The sequence below is a fragment of the Alosa pseudoharengus genome, unplaced genomic scaffold (assembly GCF_046254945.1).
Source record: "Alosa pseudoharengus isolate Yale_2024_CS ecotype anadromous, Long Island Sound unplaced genomic scaffold, YU_APseudo_1.1 YU_APseudo_1.1_scf_17, whole genome shotgun sequence".
In the NCBI taxonomy this organism is placed as follows: domain Eukaryota; kingdom Metazoa; phylum Chordata; class Actinopteri; order Clupeiformes; family Clupeidae; genus Alosa; species Alosa pseudoharengus.
The window spans coordinates 30495599-30518090 of record NW_027468640.1 but is presented as its reverse complement, the minus strand read 5'-3'; the positions used below and the strand labels follow the sequence as shown (position 1 = coordinate 30518090).

Sequence of the window (22492 nt, the reverse complement as noted above, 5' to 3'; positions counted from 1 at the left end):
CATTCGGAGAACCTCAACTGTGGCGACTTCCTAGCTAAGGCGGATAGGGCCGAGGTAGCTTTAAGGCTCCCCTGAAGTTTGAGATGAACACACGAGAGTTCTCCACTTGGGTGGTCTCTCTACTTTGGTGAGCTGTTGCTAAGCAGCTAATAATAGTCGTGTTTGCTGAGTAATTTTTGCCCTTCTGGAACCAATCAGATCCAAGAAAGTCCGGCCATCTGACAGCCCTGGAGGCGGGCTTTCGATTCTTTTTTACCTTACCCCTCCTCCTCCGTCCCCGAATGGAGAGTGTTCTTTTTTCTCATCTATTGAATCCCAGAGATCGCCGTGTCCCGCGGCCTGAGGAAGAGCGCTCAGAATGCTACAACCACCGAGCCATCGACATAGCCATTGTATTTATGGAAAGCACCATCTCCGCTTTGTGTTTTGATATCAGCAGCTTTTAGAAAAACTGTGAACGTGGGAATAGTTGGAGACCTCCGGATCGCGAAATGTTGGAATGGAAGGCGCAGACTCTGACTCGCCGTCCCAAACAGGAGTATGAAGTACTTTGTGGATCTGAGATCACCAAGAGAGAAACTTTGTTTCCTTTGGATATCCAAAAACGCTTGCGGGACAATATAATAACGTGGTTAACAAACAGCAAAGCGCAGGTTCTGCAACATGGCCTCGGCTGTTAATGTCTCCTCTGAGCAGGAAAACAGGGACCCCGATCGGCCGAGGTTAACACGGAGAAATAGGGGGATCTACCATACAACTACATTGGATTTGGAATATTTGCAACGACCGAGTTACTGTGATGCAGCTTTTGCGTTGGAGCAAATATCCCAGGTGCATTTCTCTATACCTGTTCATGTGCAGCTTAGGTTGTGGATAGACAGTAAATTGACCAACCTTTATCAAGTCGCTAGGTAACGGGATAGCTACAGAGGGACGCATGGGGTGTCGAGAGAGTGAAGTTTGCATGTGGCATACTTAAGCCAGATAGCTCGTTTCTTAGTCTTCATTTTCATTCGTGACTGTTTGGAAACATTCCTCGCATTAAACCTAAGCTATTTGTTTAGTTGTAGCCTCTTATGCGAAGAGAGTTTATGGACATTTGTGACATCCAAGGAGTGATGGGTGCAAGAGGCATGTGATTTTATGTATTGTCAGTGAGGAACAGTCTATTGTAGCCGAGGGTACTTGCAAGTTAGACTAGATTCCCTCGTGGTAGACATAGAAAACTCCAAAACTTTAAAACTTCTCAGAAATGTGTGATAGTAATTTGAATCGGGAGTGGGCAAGTTTTCTTTCCTCACAGCTGAAGCAAAAATCCATGTGTCTGCCCTCTTCCGTTCACAAATATTGTCGTAACTCCCTTCGTGATGGCTGCTCCAGTTCCCAATTCTCATCATTCAGCGTCCCCTGACGCTATGGCAATGCATCTGGGAGGTGGTGTAGCCGTGTAACCCACGTGCACCATGGTTGATATGACTTGCTACATCGGCGTTCTAAGTTAATAACTTAGTTTGTAGCAGACAAAGTACTTTGTTATTGCTGGCAACAATGTAAGCGTACTTGGTAAACATTCCGAATGCTGAAAACGATACATTGATTCATCCTGATAAGTTGTAGACAAAGTGTCCAGATCCACTCAAGCGATTCAGTTGTTCACTTTATGCAATGAAGGGAAATAGGTGTCAGCATGAGCATCCCCATGGTGTACTCATCACACTAATATTGCTAATTATAGTCAGTCAGATGTTTCTCAAAAATAGGTGCAATATGTCTGTCCAACAGTGAAAGACTTTAAAGAGGATTGGTCAGGGTAACCAAAACACTGTAGCCTATCTAATATTTAGTGGCATTCAACTTTATAACAGAAATGTCCCCAAGTGTCTGTGTAATAACACATTTATAACAATGAGCAGACAAATACCTCATTAAAACAGAATAATGCAATGTAACAGCGGATCCGTTTCATACAGTATTCTAATGTTCGGAATTTCTTGTTTCATCGCAGGGGAGGGCGACTGGAAGAAAAGCACCGCTATGGCTGAGAGCAAAGTTTCAAAGACTTTTGTTTAAACTAGGGTGTTACATACAACAGAACTGTGGAAAGTTTTTAGTTGTCGGCCTCTTAATATTTGGAGCTTTCGCTGTTGGCTTGAAGGCAGCTAATCTAGAAACCGACGTGGAGAAACTCTGGGTAGAAGGTAAGAATCACTTTCTGTTATATTTTGTACGCTGTTTATTTCATTTAGCCTAAGTATTTACAGGGTTGGGTGGGGGGTCTTCCGTGCCAGCCTGTGGAATTGTTTATTGTAAAGACTTCTGGCAAAAGTCCAGATGAAACGTGAAAACAGTTTATTTTATCTATTGTTTGCTGAACAGAAACTTGACATTTAATTCGTATGTGCACCAAACAGCTCGTATACTTAAACCAAACATTTGTGTGACTGTAATTAGCAAATCAAAAGAAAGTTTGAGGGCTGAAATTTTGTCAAAGCCGCCATTTTGTGAGTGTGTGCGAGTGTGTATTTGCCTCCAGCAGTTGAATTTGATCCGCGTTGCTCAGAGGCTGTGTGTGGTCCTGTTTTGGACAGCTTTCAACTTTCCAAAAAGATGTCTTGGGGTTTAAAGGGGAAGAGCACAAAATGCAGAACGCGAAGCATTTAACCGGTCATATTTTAACAGTAAATCAACTTAAAGGTATTCCAAAGACACTTGTTTTATAAATGTTTGAATCGGAATAGTTTTAGGTTTTTTAGAGGGGGAGGGGCGACCTGGGTTTTCGCCTGTGATCCACATTCCAGCAGTTAACATTGAGAACGCCTACGGTGTAGACATGACTAAGGAGTAACATATGATTTATTTAAGATGTGATCAAAGTCCTTGTTCAACTATATGTTATTACATATCCTATGCGAGAAGTGGTGTTATCTAACCAAGTATTTAATGTATAGAGATTTGCTTGGAAACATCAGATGAAATATATCTCCCTTCATTTGACACATCACAAAAGATATGTGGTAAAGGTCTGTGCTCTGGCTCATTCAAGGTCAGCTTTGCTTGAACTTCTCGGAAACACACATCAGGCTCAGAAGGGTGTATGTGTCCGGGGTCCCTGTTGCATGGCATTCCTCCTCAATTTAAAAGGATTAGGCTACAGTAATCTTCATATTGCTGTTATGAATGCCTGGACGTGAATGGTGGGAAAACTGAATGGAAATAATTTAATCATCCTCTCAGTAAACGTTGGAAATGCCTCCTAGATGATAACCACACTACCTGTAGCAAGGCAGTCATGGCGGTTGTGATAATACTGTCATTGGACTACAGCAGGTGGTGATTTTTGCTGCATATGGCAAGCTGCAACCTTTCATCTAATGGAAGGGACTAGCGGTAACAGGAACATTGTTCTGATACCATTTGCAATGCCTGAATGGTCAGAAAGACCTGTGCTGACTGAACTCTGGTTTGATTGAAGTGATGTGAGAGACTGTGTGAAAGGGCAGTTTGGGCATCATCATTATGGGATTTTTTCCCCCTTTCAGATTTACTGATATAGATTTATTGTACCCTATACTCTGTGGTATTTGTTTGAAATACACAGCTTGAATACAGTCCAAATCAGCAGGCATTCAGAGAACTACCACAGATATCTCATTTCACAGATATGTGGTGTGGTTCCTCTGGTCACCCATTTGACATCCAATGGCTTCTAGCAGGAGACAATTCTGCTCTGTCTCTCTCTGTCTGGGTACACGGGTTAAATTCAGTGTTGTCTTACATGAGTTAAGTTGAACTTTTTTTTTGTCCTTCAGCACGCACCGTCTGAATTTAATTAAAATGGTTTCGCGTAAACATTTGCCTTCCTGTAGGCCTTTCCCCTCAGCTGGTCTGGAGTGGGACCCCCCCCCCCCCCCCACACACACACACACACTCAAAAATCATGAAATATCAGAGTTCACTGTCCCATCCCCTATTCAGAGAAGGTGGAGGAAGGTCAGTGGGGGGGCTTGGGGCCCCAGGCCACTGTCCCCTAGGACTGCAGGTCATCACGCCTAAGCTCCACTATTTAAAATCTCATATGATACCCATGGCATGACCTCTGTGTCGAGTGAGAAGTTGCAGCCTTGTGGCCTTCTGGTGGAGACTGAGGAGAAGCAAGAGAAGGGCAAGGTTAGATTGGATGTTATGTTGTTTTTATTGATACAACTAGATAAGAAATCCCTTAATCTAACCAGCAGAGGGCAGTGTTATTTCATCAGAAGTTTGCGCCTATAAGGGTATTTTTAACATTTTTCATTACTTGTTTGTTTTTACATAAATGCCACCTGGAGTTTTTGACATGCTTACTTTGATCAGTATCATTGATGATCACATAGGCATTCTGATCAGGTCTGGCAATAGCTCACATTACTTAAGTTAAAGTCAGAGATAAATACATGTAGAAGTTTTGAGCTGTCGTATGCCAGTTTCATGACATATAGAATGCTTTCTTGTTGATTCAAAACAATTAAAGATGTGCTAATTGTTATATTTATGACATTTTGAATGATATTAGTTTGATGGATGGTGGGCTCAGTCTGTCAGAAATGTTAGGAAGACTTTAATCAGCGCAACATGTTTAAAGCAACTCTTTAATGTGGAGAAGAGTGGTTAAGAATGTGGGCTCCTCATTCTGTGGTGGGGATTGTGGGATTTGATTGAATTATCCCTGTTTTGATGTGTATGGGAAAGCTTCAGCACAGATGATTGGAAAATGTGAATCTCTCGAGAGGCAGGCATCTTCCCAGAGTGTCAAGGTTTGAGGAGTCTGGCATGCTATAGTTTCTTAGTTGTGTGTTCAGTTGCGTGCTATTGTAGTATGGTGAAGCGTGTTTTGCAGTGGTTGTGGGTATGTCTTGTCTTCAAGCGGTTTTTTTTTTGTGTGTTCATATTTTCCATGTCAGAACCAAGACTCGTGTGTGTACTCGCTGTTGTGGTAAAAACAGGGAAACTTTTGTAGTCTTTTACGGAGTAAAAAGAGTGAGTTATAAGTTGTGGAAACTTGTTGATAGCCTGACGCCTCTTCTGCGGAACAGAACAAATGGAGCATTTCCCTTTCACTACTGGCGTTCTGATAAGTCTCCAAGTCTCCTGTGTTTATGTTTTGCATACCTTCGGCTGCCGGTGTTATTTGAAAACCAGAGCACACGCACAAAAAACGTCTGTGAGAGATTCACTCGCTCACCTACCCCTGCGCCCGCCCCTGGCCTCCCACTCTCCCCCCTCCCCTCCTCCTCCTCTCCCCTCGTTTTTTTCCTCCGAAAAGGTCTCTTTGCACAAACCCCTTTTTTCCCCTCCCCCCTAGCCATACTCTCCCCACACCCACCACACACACACACACACACACACACACACACACACACACACACACACACACACACACACACACACACACAACCCCCTTCCCATCCACACTTGGGAGTCCAACCCTGGGATGCCAGATGTATTACAGAGTGAGGCACAGCAATGTAAACAGTGGGCCTTGCCATCAGAGCTGGGTGGTCCGGCCCTCCCCTTCCTCCCTCCTCCCCCTCGTCCCCTCCCTCCTGCGCTCCCCCTTCCTCTCCCCTCCTCTGGCTGAGGGAGGGAGGGAAGATGGGCGGGAGGCAAATGAGAGCGCGCAAGAGGGGGAGGGAGGCCGACCGACCGACCAGAGGAGCATAGTGGCTGTTGTGTTATTTGTGTTTTGGTTCGAGCGCCAGTTTCTTTTGGATTGGGCAGCGCTGGCAGTGAATGCTTTAAGACTGATGGAGGAGAGAGAAATTAAGATGCAGGATGAAAAATGCTGCAGCCAACAGCAACTTCTATAATGTGGTCCACTTTGCTGGAAAAAAATGGTCAAGTAATAAAAGTTTTTATTTACACAACATTTTTCTAGTTTATGACTTGAGCTAGCTCTGCATGTGGTGTCTGTTTTTGTGACACACACATTAGTTGCAAAAAAGATATACAAACATACAAACAAACATACACTTTCGGCATGGAACATAGTTTTATGTTTTGTTAATGGTTCACTTACTAATCTAATCCAAATTTAGTTATGTGTATATTATGTGAACATATACATGTTGTTCAGTGTTTTAAAATCCTTATAATAGGTAAACTATAATCTAAGATCCTATATGAAGAAGAAGAAGTTAGGCCACTTGTGAGACAACCGACCTCTCTCGACTGCATTTAAATCGTCTCACAGCAAGAGGGCCATGGGGCCCTCTTTGATGACACGTGTTATAACAATCATCACATTTCACATCCCCAGATATCTGCTGTGATCAAATAAATTTTCACTAATTAAGCCCAGACAATGGTTAAGGGAAATGTCCCTTTATTGTCATATGCCAAATTAGGTGTATAGAAGTCAGTCAGTGGCAATGTTATAGGAAAATAGCAAATGTGCATGGCGGGCCATTTTATTATATGTACAAATTCATGAACACATTATATGTTTATGTTTTCTTTTTATGAATAATATCTAACAGTACTGTTTTTTCCCATTTCTGTGTGTCATTCGATCTAATACTATTAAGGGTTGAATAAATTACAACCATAACTATAACTATAATCATATGAACATAAATGTGTGCATTGGTATAGAAAATGAGTACAGATATTGTGGCCAAAGTTCAGAAATATTCAACATGGGTGTGCAACATTCGCATGTCTGGTCTGCTTTCTGAGTATGCCTTTGTTTGGCTATATTGCCATGGCTCCATGTGGTCATGTGATCATATAAGTATATATACTCTTTTGATCCCGTGAGGGAAATTTGGTCTCTGCATTTATCCCAATTCGTGAATTAGTGAAACACACTCAACACACAGTGAGGTGAAGCACACACTAATCCCAGCACAGTGAGCTGCCTGCATCAACAGCGGTGCTCGGGGAGCAGTGAGGGGTTAGGTGCCTTGCTCAAGGGCACTTCAGCCGTGCCTACTGGTCGGGGTTCGAACCGGCAACCCTCCGGTTACAAGTCCGAATCGCTAACCAGTAGGCCACGGCTGCCCCCATCATGTAAACTCCTTTCCTGACCCCATGCCATCCACCATCCCTGCCCAGCTGGCATCATCATACCCCCCCCCCCCCCCACCAGCATAAAAGTACTGTTAATATTACCATTTCAAGCAATAATATTATTGTCTTTTACCGTTATTATAATATTACCGTTTCTGCAATTCTCTGTAATCAGGGGGGGTATTCCAAGTACGTGGTTTAGTGACAAACCTGGGTAAGTTAACTCAGAGTAAGTGGTAAACTTTTACAACAAGAGCCCTATGCCATTGTTTTGTTAGGAGAATGAAGTCATACAGGAGGTTTAACACTTACTCTGAGTTAACATACCCAGGTTTGTCACTAAACCACGTACTTGGAATACCCCCCAGGTTTCTTCACTTAACTGAGATCATCTCACCTCTACACTTTTTTCTCTTGGTTATTTAACCATTTAGAATACCATGTTCCAGTTTGTGATTACAAATGATTATTTTGGACAACAGTGAGTGATACTGTTGTGACTCTATATTAGGAGGTTATTTTGAGCGTTGTTGAATATGGGGGGGGGGGCATGTTCCCCTCAAAGTATATTATGCTTACAGCCTTATCAACAATGATATGAAAATGTTGGTCATCCACTCATCCATTTTTTTTATCATGGTTATGCACTTAGGTGTAGAAAACCATTTTGTATGTGATACTTGCCATAAACGTGTGCAAACGTGTGCAAACGTCCACAACGACTGATATCTTACTTTGCTGGACATGAGTGCACACACATACTTTTTTTCTCTTTATCTCTCACACACATAGACCCTCACACACACACACACACACACACACACTTTCCATCTCTCTCTTTTTTTCTTCTCACTCACAAACACACACATACACACAGACACACACACACACACACACACACACACACACACGCATACACAGACACACACACAGTTCATTTGAATAGTTATTTTTAATGGGGAAAGGAGCCTTGAATGAAACCAGCAATGTGGAAAAATCTGGCCATTCACTTGGCTCTGAATGTACATCTCTGGATTGCGGTAAGCTGCATTTGTAGGCAGTGGACTGCTAAATACACCCATTTTTCCGTGCGCGGCTCTGGACAGGTGATTAGCATAATTAGAGGCGAGCGGCCCATACATATGGTAATGGAGAGGGGAGTAAATGGCAGCTGTGGTGTAAAATTTGTGTCAGGGGTCAGCAGGGCTGCGTGGGGCCATTGTGCTACAGCTGCGGGTCAGAGCCTCTCTCTTTCACTCCCTCTCCCTCTTTCTTTCTCTCTCTCTCTCTCTCTCTCCACTCTCTCTCTCTCTACCTACCTCTCTCTCCTTACTACACCCCCCTCCAACCCCTCTCTCACTTTGTGGAGCCCCCTGTCAAATTCAGATCTCTCCTTATCTTCTCGTGGAGTCCTGAGAGCTGGAGGCATTTCAGATGTGTGCCTTTCTGGAGCAGACAGGGTCACCGTCTCTCTCTCTCTCTCTCTCTCTCTCTCTCTCTCTCTCTCTCTGTGTGTGTGTGTGTTTGTTTAGTTCCAAAGTGCAGGTTGGACTCTTGTGCTGCCAGCAGAACCCCCTGTGATACTCGTATTGCTAATTATGTATGATGTCATGAGTATGTGATTTGACTTGAAACGAGAGCGTGGGACGAAGAGCATTGGAGTGTTTTGGCCCTGATCAGTGGAAGTGAACTGACGAGAGGAGAAGGAGGAGAAGATTGACTGGCAGAAGTGTGAAGACCTTAAGTGTCGCTCTTTGGTTGAGAAAGGAAACATCACCGCAGGGCTGGCAGCGCATCCAAGGCAGCCTGGCCAGGGAGGGGAGAACAAGTGGAGACACGAGGGGGAAGTCGAGAGGGAAGGTGGACGCTGGCGAGGGACAGGTTCAGCCATGTGTGGCAGTTGGCATCGTCGTTGGGGGGTCGTGTGGAAGAACAAGGGTCTGTGCCATTCTGACCTCGCTCTGGGGACCTCGCTGGCCACCACAGGGGGTCTCGCTGAGTTTGTATGTAATCCAGCTAATCCCGTCCGTAACACAGTCCCCCCCCCCCCCCGGGAAAAAAAGCACCCTCCAACTGCTCAGTCCTTGCAGATGACTCCCCTGTGCAGAACATGACGGGCTCTCTCTCTCTCTCTTTCTCTCTCTCTCTCTCTCTCTCTCTCTCTCTCTCTCTCTCTCTCTCTCTCTCTCTCTCACTCTCCTCTCTCTCTCCTCTCCACCCTCCACCCACGCACCGGAACCCTCCCCTGTACCACAACCCTCCCCTTCTCCACCCGGCCGCCCGGGCTCTGCACCACCACCACCACTGCCACCAACCAAGAGCAGCGCCACAGAATTAACCCCCCAGACCACAAGTCCTCCACCCCAGAGGGACGGCAGGATTGGCCTGGGGAGGCACGGCCCCCGGGAGCCATGGCTGTGTGGTTGGGAAGAAGGCGGGCGGGCGGATGGGTGGGTGGGTGCATGGGTGGGTTGCGGCCCAGTGTAACGTGGGGGCCTATCGTCTGAGGCTCTGTGCCTTTTGTATTGAGCCCTTCTGCAGCCTTGAGAGGAAAGCCTATCAAAAGGCACCGGGCCCCTCTGAATGGTGAGAATGAGGATTGTGGGCTTTAAAAAAGGGGGCCCAATGTCAGCTCACTGAGAATCCTCTCTCCTGTGTGTGTGTGTGTGTGTGTGTGTGTGTGTGTGTGTCTGAATAAAAAGGGAGGGGGGCAGGGGTTAATGTTATGCAACAAATGCAAGGCCCCTCATGAGGCTTCTGTGGAGGCTGACATATACACCCCATCCTTGTGCCACTCCCTCTCTGCCAGCTTTTGGAAAAATACTAGAGATGTTCAGCGCAGCGCACCCCACCCCACAAACCCTTCTCTCCTTATGTGGTGTGACTACAGTTTGGGAGATTATGTAAGCAATGCAAACAAATGTGGTTTTATAATTCACCTATGTGCTTAATGCAGCAAGCTTACGATGAGGGTTTGCAATTGCAAGTATAAACACTTATCAGATATGCTGTTTGTATACAACTGTGCCCCAAACAATTGTGATTTTTAACTTCTTTTGATGATTAAAAAATATGTATATCTCCTGAGTACTGCGAGCTCTACCTATATTCAGCCATTATGTTCAGAATCACTCTAAAAGTTACCTTTTGAGAAATATGCCTACAAATGTGTTATTGCACTACACCAATTTTCCAACTCCACTCCAACATCAGTGTGTGTTGAGTTGCAGAGCTGGATTTAATGCCAGACTGCTGCCTGATGTTTGAGAAGTAGTGGTTACCCATCCTGAGTCAGTGCTTGTTATTGCATTTTTTGAATCTGTTTATTTGTTTTGTGAGCCGCTCAAGTGCATGATGAGCACTTTAACACCACTGTTTTGGAAAATGGCTTCAAGGCACATTCTGTATACCTGTTTTTTATTTCTTTGTTTGTAGACTGTTCCTTTGTTCCTGCGTTGAAAAGGAAGCTGTATTTACATTATTCCACTTCTGGAAGAGATTGAGAAATATACTGCACACAACAACAAAGATAAACAGCAGAAGCAGATTTTACAGGCAAACAGATGGGGTAGCAGTCCCCATAGTGGCTCTAAGTGGCTCTTTTAGTAGTGCTTTTGAGTGTTCAGCTTAATTCAGGTCAGGTTTTTGCATCTCAGGGTTGTGCACAATTCGTACACGCAGAAAAAGAATGTCTATCCACCAGGAATCTACAGGGAACTGACAATATAAACTGAAGGAGAGTTGAGGCTGAGGTAATACTGAGGCAATGCCGTAAAATGCGTTTTAAAGTGTGTTTGTGTTCGCTGACCAGTCCAGTTTAATGTCCAGATGAAACCACAGGTACTTGACTATTTCCACATCGACTCTCTCAATGGAGACAGGTAGCACAGGGGGCCTGGACCTCCAGAAGTCTACCACCATCTGTTTTGTCTTGGAGGTGTTCATCTGCTGATGGTTAGACCGTCACCACTTCACTTAGTCCTCCATCACTCCTGTGCTCCCCCTCCTGTCCTTCCCTAACACACCTCACGATTGCAGGGCTGTCAGAGTGTTTCTGCATGTGGCATGTCACAGAGCTGTAACGGAAGTCAAGTCAGACATGCAGAAGGTGAACAGGACAGGAGAAAGGCACAGTCTCGGAGGAGCTTTCCCTCAGCCTGACAAACTGAGTTAGTCTGGTTATCCAGGACTCCAGGTGTGAGTCCCCCCATCCACTCATCTGCACTAGCTTGTGTCTCGGTAGGAAGGGTTGGATGGTGTTGAAAGCACTGGTGAAATAAAAGTACATCAAAGACCTTATATCATGAACGTGACAGTGGAGAAAACAAAGAATCATCAAAGACCTTACTTGAATAATGTTTCACTTGGCACTTCACTTTCCATATTTCTTTTTTAAAATAAGATGCTCAGGATGTCAAGACACAGTGGCACAGACAGGTGACTTTTTCAATTTTTGTGTCATTAATATATCATATATCATAATGATATATATCATATATCATTACTAGGATTGATCCTGTCCAGATTTACCATGAGCTACTGCTAGCAGGTTGCTGAAGGACCTGCCCTTACTTCTGTTGACCTTGCAAACCGCAAGTGCAGCACAAAAACAAAACAACGCACAAACAGAATTCCCATTGCCTGTTTCCAGTCTACACACTCCCTCATCAATAAGGGACTCTTTGTGTGCCTGTTTGAAGTCCAGCTTTGTGAACGCTGCGCCTCTGAACAACGCTGCAAAGATGCGGTCAGCATCGGTGTGGAGGCGGCTGGCATCGGACCGTCCAGCTGTGTTTACAGAGCAGCCATGGTCCCCGAAGAGCCCTAGACAGGATTCGCTGTGGATTTTCTGCAGAGCTTAGCTGACACATGTTGTCGTGGTGGTGTTGGGTGGGTTCGAGTGGTGGAAATGGGCATGGAGAAAAAAGACTGACAGATGTGATTTAGTCTTGTTTACGTTAACCAACTGTACATAGCAATGGAATGTGTGATGATTGTCTCGCTTCGGTGCGTCATGGCTGTGGTATTAGCAAGGCTTATTATGCAGGTGGCTCACTGTCCATCCTATAGTCTAGGGTGGACATAGTGGACACAGTGTATTGGGTGAAATATTGCAGGCAGAATGTAAATGTTGTGTTGGAGCTTATGAACTTTTTAGACATTGATTGTCTAGGGCTGTCAGGGCTGCTACAATGGTATTATTGGCTGTGGAGACTCTTTGTATGTTGTCTGTCTTGTCACAGAGACACAATCTTGAGAGTAATGCTCAAAAAGCAACTTGATGATTACAGGAGGCACAGGTCCATCACAGAATATTTATTAGATTGCCAAATATTTGCCTTTTTGTGTGAAGGGTGGATGCTTATTTTTAAAGCCAGTGCTGCTATGCCATCGCACTGTCAATTAGTAAGCTGTATTTCAGTCTCAGTCAGTCCGCTCCGGGCACACGTCAATAACATTCACCACAGGGGATGTGTGTGAGTGTGACTTTACTGTGTAGACTCAAGGCAGTTCGTCCTCTCCCCCCTTTTCTCAGTAATAGCAAACAGCTGCACGGAATCGACATTCCTGTGAAACATGGGGTCCCCCAAGGACGATAGTGGGGTTCGCGGCCCACCACCTGAATCCGCTTTACTTCCCCACTCCCAAGTCTCACCTGCTGTTCGGCCTGCTATGCATCTGATACACTTAGCCAATGGGGAGTCGGGGGGGTCTTGCAGACATCAAGCAGCAGAGTCTCAGCAGCCAAGCTGTTCTCCAGAGTTGGCCTGAAGGTCAGGTTAGGTTCAGGTAGAGTGCAGCATAGATCGGCTAACGTGAGCGCGGCCAGCCGCCGGTCAGGCCCTCGCCAAAGGCATCACGTTTCCAATGATGCCTAAACCAGCAGTGTAAAGCCAGGGTTCCTCTCCGCAGTGCTGCATCAGCATACATCTCGCCATGCGTTCGTCTGGTTTGTGCCTGTGGTGGGAGACCCAGGTGAGGGCATTGCCAGAGATTGGTCATTTTGGTAATGCAGTCTGACTGGCTTAGTCTCTACACACTGTCTTGCCAGGCAGCCATGCTTCCAGGAAATGCCGTGGGAGTAACTTACAGCATGTGGCCACAAATGGCCTTGCTCTTATCAGGGTTCTCAGTATCACTTGCAACAGTATACAATTAGACTTTTTTGGAGTCCACATCTCGCAAACTCCCTTTATCCATGAGCGTGCTGAATGTTAGTTTAAAAGGGATTATTTTAATGCCAACTTCCTTCTCATGTCACAATGTGCTGTTCTGCATGTGGCTTACTATGCTTATCATGTAGACTGTATGCTTGTATGTGGCTTACTATGCTTATCATGTAGACTGTATGCTTGTATGTGGCTTACTATGCTTATCATGTAGACTGTATGCTTGTATGTGGCTTACTATGCTTATCATGTAGACTGTATGCTTGTATGTGGCTTACTATGCTTATCGTGTAGACTGTATGCTTGTATGCCTACAACAGATAACAGTCCCCGGAAAATAAACAGCTATGTGAAAACACTGACAAATGAAGATAGGATGCAATTTGACATAGTGTTCCTGGCTTACTGGCATTTGAAAAATGAATTTCGAATAGATGATTTTTGTAGTTATTTGTTTAAACTTTTTATTATTATTTGTTTTATGTTGAGCAGTGTGTCATGACGCTGTGATTGTGGAGAGCAAGTGCTCTCGTGTAGACCTGTGGCTTTACCATGTGGCCTGCAATGTTTCATCCTCCCAAAAATCACCTAATGTGTAGAAAACTCATAAACTCAATAATAAGGCAAAGCTGCAGTCCAAATTCATTTGCTCTTTCATATCTGTTTTAATGCAGTTTGTAGTTTGTGTCGGGTTTTATGCAATGCAACATTAAATGTGAATAATATTGAGACATTTACTGTGGAAGAAGAACAACAAATCTACCCCACAAACATAAATCTTCCTCAGCTGAAATGTCTCTGCAAGCCATTTGCACTTACAGACTCTACTGCTGTTCCTGATAAGCAGTGACTAGGACCAACTGTCTAACTGTGGCATCCAGCGTCTTAGCAATGCACAGTGTCAGTCAGTGTAGAGAGATTATTTTGTATTTTGATTTCCAAAACGTTTCATTTTCCAAGCTAGTGTTTCTATGAGTGTCCAAGCTTTAATTGGATAACATTTTATAAGACAACAAACAAAAAAGAGAGCTGTATTAGTCCCAGTTGAAGTCTGCAAGTCTGAAGTCTACTGATCCTCCATTGGCATTTTTGCTTCATTTTGCCACAGTTATCATCAAACTGTTATCAACAGTATCATTGATTTTTAAAGATGTCAATAAGTTCGGTCAGGTTCTGTGAAGAATGCTCAAGCTCAATCCTAGATCAAGGAGTCCAATTATTTGTTCTCAGTTATGTTCATCTCACATTTAGTAATTCCTATTTCTATAGCGCAACATGACTGACATTAGTCATAAAGTGTGCCAGAGGAGCATATAACTCAGATCCTAAGCATATCATATGAGCTTACTTCTGTTTCAGATTGACTAGAGGGAGGGAGTTTACAGTTACCTTTATCAGTTACAGTTGCCTTTATCAGTGTAACTGTTACCTTTATCAGAGCTACACATTTGACAATCTGTTTACTTACAATTCTGTTTCTCCATGTATCTGGTGATGCTGACAACTTTGATTAATTCAGCCCTCAAATTCAGTCACAAACAAATGCAAATGTCTTCAGTTCCACTGGCTGGCAACATAAGATTTAAATATGTGACATTTTTAACAAAAGGTATCATAATATTTTTGCAACCTTTACAGTTCAGTGGTCTTTGATTTCTCTGTTGACCTAGAGAATCTGTATCCATTCAAATGTGGGGTTGGTTAAGTTGAATAGGTGTTTTTGGAAGGGGTCTGAAGTGTATGTATGTGGATTTGCTGTGTGTAATTGGTCAAATTTCCACTTTGCCTTGTAAATGACTAGTATGTAATTGTTCAAAATGTCATTTGTTTAATCATATCACAACGGTTTAATGACACTGTGGTGGGGCTTGGAAAGTTCCTTGGCTTGTGTGTCGGTCAGGAATATTGCCTGTGTGGTCGCTCACTTCTGTCGACCTCGTCCGCAGATGGGGGCAGGGTGAACGAGGAGCTGAAGTACACGCGGCAGAAGATCGGGGAGGAGGCCATGTTCAACCCGCAGCTCATGATCCAGACGCCGCGCGAGCAAGGCGCCAACGTCCTGACTCTGGAGGCACTGAGACAGCACCACGACTCCGCCCTCAAGGCCAGCCAGGTGCAGGTCTACATGTACAACAGGTAAGGGACAGACTCGCACACCTCCTCTGCTGAGGAGAAAGGCTGGGCTTCAAGAAGACCTCAGCTTGGTATCTCCTCAAGCAAACGTCAACAAATATGACAATGCTGTTATACTCACAGAAATGATGGGCCTTTTTTTTATGGAAGAATATTAGACTCAAATGTTTTGTATGTGTGTATCACGTTTTGGAACTGTAGAAATGATTTGTAACTGTAAAAATGATCCGTAAAAGTAATTGTCAAAATCTATTCTACGGGTACAGATCGGTTTTACAGCTACAAATCATGCTACAGTTACAAATATTTTACCATTTCAAGCACACTTTACAAAACAACTGGAAGATATGGAAGATGGAGCTTTTGACCCATGCTATAGTGACACACTGGATCGTTGAGACTAGCAATGAGCGCAGTTTGAGCCACAAAACACAGGGTTTTCACATTAGAGAAGACAGACATGTCGATCGAGGTAGACCTGAGTGAGTAACATTAAGTTATTAAATTGTTATCATTATGAAATAATTTAATGTAATGGCAGGGATTACCAGAAGCCAGTTCTAGCGCCTCAAGACATTCTTTTCACGCCCAGAAAAAACAGAATTTTAAGAGTTGAATTATGTTGCCAGGGGCCTGAATGTTTGTACAGGTGAAATGGTGATCACGGAAATCCATTCAAACCCTCATTATACCTTATTCTTTGTTTCAGGCAATGGAATTTAGAACATTTGTGCTACAAATCAGCAGAAATTGTGCCCGAAAACAATTTGTTTGCTCGGGTGAGTAATTGACAACATCCTCTGAGTGATTCTGAAACATCTGTGTACATAGGATACGCCCACCCCCCACCAACTTATTTATAAGCAGCTCTTTGTTGCAAGATCTTTTTCAACCCCTAATCTTAACCGTTAAAAGCTTCTGAAAACTGGTACAAAACATTTTGTGTGTGTGTGTGTGTGTGTGTGTGTGTGTGTGTGTGTGTGTGTGTGTGTGTGTGTGTGTGTGTGTGTGTGTGTGATTGTCACACATTTCCCACTAACTGAACCAGTGGCTTTGGCATTTGCTATTTATCAAACATCAGAAAGTAATGCACATCCATGCATGTGTCATTCTCAGATATTCGAAAATCTTCACCCCTGCCTCATCATCACGCCATTGGACTGCTTCTGGGAAGGTGCGAAGCTACAGCTGGGCTATGTATATCTCCCGTAAGTCACGTCTCATTATCCTTTTCCAACTGGTTTGCCTTAATCTCTTTGTTTTCACACACACACACACACACACACACACACACACACACACACACACACACACACACACACACACACAGCACAAAGAACCAGTGATAAGTCACCTCAGGATGGATTGTAAAGAAAAAGGGTAAAGAAAGAAAAAAATCCCTCCTGTGTAAGAGAGCGAGCTCCGTAATCAAGGCCTCTTTTATGAGGGCTGAGCCGCAGGCATGCATGAAAATGGCTGACTTATAAATTCATCAGAGGGCCACCCAAGAAATCCCCACACACACACACCCCACCAGCTCTGTTTTTTAGCAAGTCATTGCCAAACGGGCAGTTTGTAGTTTCACCCTTACCACTGTCTAGATGCGACGCACCCCGGGTGCATTATGAATCTGTCAGCTGCTCACGTTCACACATAAAACATTACAGCTTAAAAAGCCACTTGTGCTTCTGTTTGGTTGATTGCTCATCTTTGTCCTGCTGTTTTTGAAGGTATTGTATTGGACGCATCCCAGCATTCTTTGTATTTTGAGCTAGCCATTGACCTTTGTAAACTCTTCTCGAGTTTTACTGAGTTTCTTCAACATTATTGCCAATCTGCTCTGAGATGCAGAGCAGAGGATCTCTCTCTTTATCCGTCTCTCTCCCTGTCTCCCTCTCTCTCTCTCTCTCTCTCTCTCTCTTTCTCTTTCTGTTTTCTCTCTCTTTCCTCCCCCTGATGGCAAATAAGGACTTTAACAGTGTTCTAGTTGGAAGCACTGGAATAATGTCTCAAGCCTGGTTAAACACACACAAAGTGCCGTGGAGCTCGGAGAGGGGGCCAGAGGAGCCTCGCATGGTGTGACAAACACAGGAGGAGAAGAGAGAGAGAGAGAGAGAGAGAGAGAGAGAGAGAGAGAGAGAATAGAGCGTGAGAGAAGAGAGAGAGGCGAGAGAATAGAGGGAGGGAGTGGGGGAGAGAGAGTAGGCAAGATTTAGAGGTGATTTGGGAGGAGAGGTAGAATAGTTTGGCTAATAGGGACTGTAAGTATTAAAAAAAAAAACATGTTGCAGATGAGGCGCCATCACGCCGCATTAAAAGTTATACAAACAGAAAGTTAAAGGCTCAAAAGTTACTCTCACAAGAAACTAAGTACTTTCAACAAAGTAATTCATTATTCAGCAGTTTAAAATATAGATCATATATAGATCATTTCAGTTATATGGACAACTGAAAGGGTTTAATCTGTGTTTATGGTGGCACAAATAATTCCATGGAGTTATGAAGGACCACATGTTTATTAAATACTGTATCTTTATGTCTTTTAAATGACAGATATAATATTGAGAGATGTGGGATGTGAAGGTGTTTACGTAAATAAATAAACAATCACAAACCAATCATCCATTTGATATGTATTTTGTTTTTGGAAATCACTCCACCAGTAATGGATAAACAAGTGGACCTGAGGGAGGACGTGCGTGGTAGGGTAGCTATCTCACAGCTATCTCAGCTATCTGTGTGTCCGGTTGTGTGCTTTGTGTCACCTTGGCTTGTGAATAGGTGTCTTTAAAGTGTGTGAGTGTGGGCCGAATTGCTTTGTGCGCTGTGATACTTGTGATGTGCTCACAACTTTTGGGGTGGTCTTTTCCCTTTTCCCTAATACCTCCACCCTATCTCACTGGTGTAGTAGTCCAGGCCCACCTTGTCCTTTTTCATTTATTTTATTTGATGTGCATCTTCCTTCATCTCTGTCTTGCCATCTATTTAACAAGTCTGCAATCAAATCCATATTTTGGATAGAACAGTCTGTATTTCCAGTGCAATGGGTCTGTGCCTTAAGTCCTGCCTATTTATCCACAAGTAATGAATAAACAAGGGTGGATGGCATCAATGGATAATTTTCTGTAGTGTACTAGGGGACACTACGTGTGTTTCTGCCGTGTTGACGTGTCCCTGTCCTCTCCTCTCCTCTCATCCCCATCAGCGGGAAAGGAGCACCAACTCAGTGGACCAACTTAAACCCAATGGAGTTCCTGGCTGAGCTGAAGCCCATGAACATAGATGTGGACAGCTGGGTGGAGTTGCTGGAGAACGCCGGCGTGGGCCAGGGCTACATGGACCGGCCGTGCCTGAACCCCAAAGACCCCGACTGTCCCCCCTCTGCACCCAACAAGAACGACTCACAGGTGGGTCACCCCAAAGTTTGAGGCATAGGCGGGGTTTGCCACTCTGCTCCCAGCTTGGCAAAGCCTCCAGGCAGCTATTTCAGTCAAACAAAATCAGACTCCTATCTAAATGAATGGGAAGAGACTAAAACACTACCTAGAGTGGCCAAACAGATGTTTGACAGTTTACATAAACAGCATCAACTTTGTAAATGCTAAAATAAAGTTAAAAAAACGCTTTGGTTGTTTACTTACTGCATATGTGCCACATTTTGCTGCACAGTTTTTGAAAAGTAACGGTGGAAATAAAACAAATGTTCAGGTGAGATAAACGTCAGTTTTCATGTCCAACTGACTATGCGACTCGTTATGAAACAGGAATTCCTGCTACAGATCCATCATCTTTAGCATTACATTTCCCCCTATTCATTTTAGTGATTTGTGTCTACTCCCTTGTAATGTCTCTGGTTACACACACACACACACACACACACACACACACACACACACACACACACACACACTCACACACACACACAGGACCCAGCAGCACACAGAGGTCGCATTGTGTGTTTGGTTTGACCTAGTAATGAAAAAAAGCAAGTGGCCGGCGCTGAGCTAAACTGCTCTTAATTGTCCACCAGGCCCTCAACCTCGACATTGGCCACATCCTCGCAGGTGGGTGTCACGGCATCTCCAAGAACTACATGCACTGGCAGGAGGAGCTCATCATCGGAGGGACCATCAAGAACGGAAGTGGAAAACTTCTAAGGTATGTCCAGCGAAACACACCAGTCAGGGTAGAGGACCGGAGGGACAATGAACGCAAATGGAACAGGCACAGGGAGAGGAAGGGGATTAAATGTGTGTGTGTGTCTCTGTGTCTGTGTCTCTAGGAGTGTGTGTTTTTCACTGTGTGTGTGTGTGTGTGTGTGTGTGTGTGTGTGTGTGTGTGTGTGCGTGTTCCGGGGGGACTCCAGTTGTGTGGCTCCAAGCAGGTTGAGTGCGTTCAAGTGCTGTAAATCTTGGGGCCATTAGCAGATTCCACTGAAATTGTAGAGGTCCCAGCTGTTCCGTGTCAACCCCAAACCATGCCAAATGAGGGCAAGCAGGAGACAATGACATAGAGGAGCCCCTGTGTGGAGGAAAACAACAAAAAAACACTCACAGCCAGACTGCTTTCTGTGTGCGATAAACTCTTCACATGCTTACATTAAACTTATAAAAAAAATAAACAACTACTTATATTATTTGGGCCCAACAACTCGTGCTGTAGATAAGTTGCATCGCAGCTCAACGAACGTAGCGGCGACCTGAAGTTGTGCGCAAACGCGGTCAAAGACCGACTTTGTTCTGCCTAACACGCATATCTCACCAGGAGCCGAGTGTTGGTTTGTGTTGGTGTTGGCAGGACAGACATCACGCTGCTTTTCATTTTAGTATGCGGAGGCAGTATGGCAGCCCAATGGGTATGTGAGTCGGCCCTCCGGGCCACTCAGGCAAATAGAGGGGCTGTTTTCTCAGCTGCCGCGCGTTGTCCATTTTCAGGTCTGGCTTCCCTCTTAAGAATAGTTGTTGGTGATGAACTGCTTTTTCCACCAAAATTGGCCCTTAAATCATGCTTATGATCTATGAATGAGTGGAAGATGAGGGAGATAGAGCGTGGACGTATAGCACATACAGTATCTGAGGACACAACAGGGTTAGAATATCATTCAGGGGTGCGTTTCTCAAAACCATTGTTGCTAACCTGTTAGCAACTTAGTTGATTGGCAATGGGAAATTGCATTGCAACCAACAAGGTTGCTAGTTTATTACTTTCTGTCTTGAATAGGGGCTGGGAAACAGACATTATGGATAATAAGGAAGCTGCATAATACAGAATCATTTTTGTAGGATGAAATTTTGTGGATTGAGCGACATTAAAATCTCGAGGTTACAGAAACTTACCATGAGCATTAAAAAGCATCTTTGCGGCTGTCTCTCTGTTTCAGTGCCCAAGCCCTGCAGACCATGTTTCAGCTGATGACCCCTAAGCAGATGTACGAACACTGGAAGGACCGGCACGGAATCGAGGCCCTGAACTGGAATAAGGACAAAGCAGCCGCCATCTTGGAAGCCTGGCAAAGGAGATACTCTGAGGTGCGTGGGTGCTCAACATGTTGCTTAACGTGGGGTTCAATTCATCAGAGTTATCCTCAACTATAGTGTAGTGTTTTGATCCAAGTCAGGACACAAACTCAGATTGTAGCAGTAGTGATCAAGGGATTTTTTGCAGAAATATACACTATCTGACTATCTGTAATTTGCTTTGCTATTTATTTAGATTATTATTTACTATTTTGTTGTTGATCCAACAAAGAGCTACACAAGTCAATGATTGGTCGCTTAGTTCCTGACCACAGGTGGAAAAAAATGACACCACCCACTTGAAAAAGGAAAGAAGACATTGTTTTCTGGACTTTGTTTGACACATGTGATCTATATATGTGTGTGTGTGTGTGTGTGTGTGTGTGAGGGGGTGGGTTGTATTTCACTCAACGGTTTTGGAGAAGTGACCTGAGGAGCCAGCTGCTCTGGCTTTGAAAAGGGAACGAGGGTAAAGATCACTAGCAGGCCAGGCGCTCACACACACCCCACAGCACATCTGTACAGATGTTCCGACACCAGATAAAGACCATGACGTCGAAACGTGTCCTTATTTGCCATCATCCAGCGTGTGATTTGTTATGCCTACAACTCAATTCCGAATGACGTCTTCCTGTTCCAGAATGTCTTGTTTTTCAACGAGAAAGCCCTTAGATTGCTAGTCACACAAAGCCTTGGTCTTGTTGAGCCTCTCATGTTCAGTGAACGACCTAAAAGGAACTGAAGCCTCTAAAACGGCTCACAAATTAGGGGACTGTAGATGCCACTTTCGTAGCCAGTGGAAATAGGATTCAGAGCAAGCAGAGCAACAGTCAACAATTTATAAACATATAATAGGTGCTAAGTTAATTTATCACTATTAGCTGTAACAATGATATTAATTCCAGAAGAAGATTACGGGCTATATTTTGGGGCACCAGCGCATGGCGTACAGTTCGTTTTTCAGTCGCGCGAAGTTGAATTCGGTATTTTGCACCTTTATTTTTTAAGCATTGCGCCCAGGGGTGTGGCAATTAACAACATAGGGCGGGCCCTGGCGCGTTCTCTAAAAATCGCTATCATACACCACCTAAACCTGGTCAGAAGTCAATGGCGAGTTGTTCATATGCTATTTTAAGAGCGCATGTCAACAGTCATATTGGCAGGTGCACGCACCATCCTTCTATCATTCATGAACGCACACCAGCGCACGTCCATGCAAAGCATTACAAATTGCACGATTACAATGTTAAACATAATTAGAATAAAGATATTACGAAATACTGTACATCTCATGATGAGTAGTTATTCACCATCATTTGCAAATTGGTAATGACGGTTAAAAGTGATTAGGGGAGAGGCGAGAGACACGTATGGAGCACAGCTGAAGACGCACTGTCACGAGATATAAGCAACTCCTCTGCAGGATAAATGTTGTTTTATTCAGTCATTTGAGCAACATTAGGGTAAGTGTTGCTTTTTCCAGCCTATGTTTTCGATGGTAACCCATTGTCAGTCAATAGTGAAAGTAACTGCATATAACTGTCTTGTCGTTGACTGACTTCCTTGGTGAAGTTAGTTTCACTTTGCCAATGAGTTCAAATAATAGACGAGTGCAAATGCGTGAAG

The 22492-nt window shown here is 44.1% G+C and overlaps 1 protein-coding gene across 1 annotated transcript in view; it reads left to right on the top strand.

Annotated features, from left to right (window-relative positions):
* The first annotated feature begins 291 nt into the window (after positions 1–291).
* Positions 292–22492, top strand: part of ptch1 (patched 1) — a 56403-nt gene continuing 34202 nt past the window's right edge. The window contains exons 1-8 of the mRNA XM_076289281.1: positions 292–831; positions 2006–2198; positions 15164–15353; positions 16060–16129; positions 16467–16558; positions 18556–18757; positions 19381–19508; positions 20731–20878. Of these exons, the coding sequence (XP_076145396.1) occupies positions 664–831; positions 2006–2198; positions 15164–15353; positions 16060–16129; positions 16467–16558; positions 18556–18757; positions 19381–19508; positions 20731–20878 (1191 nt within the window). The 5' untranslated portion in view covers positions 292–663. The remainder of the gene's footprint in view (positions 832–2005; positions 2199–15163; positions 15354–16059; positions 16130–16466; positions 16559–18555; positions 18758–19380; positions 19509–20730; positions 20879–22492) is intronic.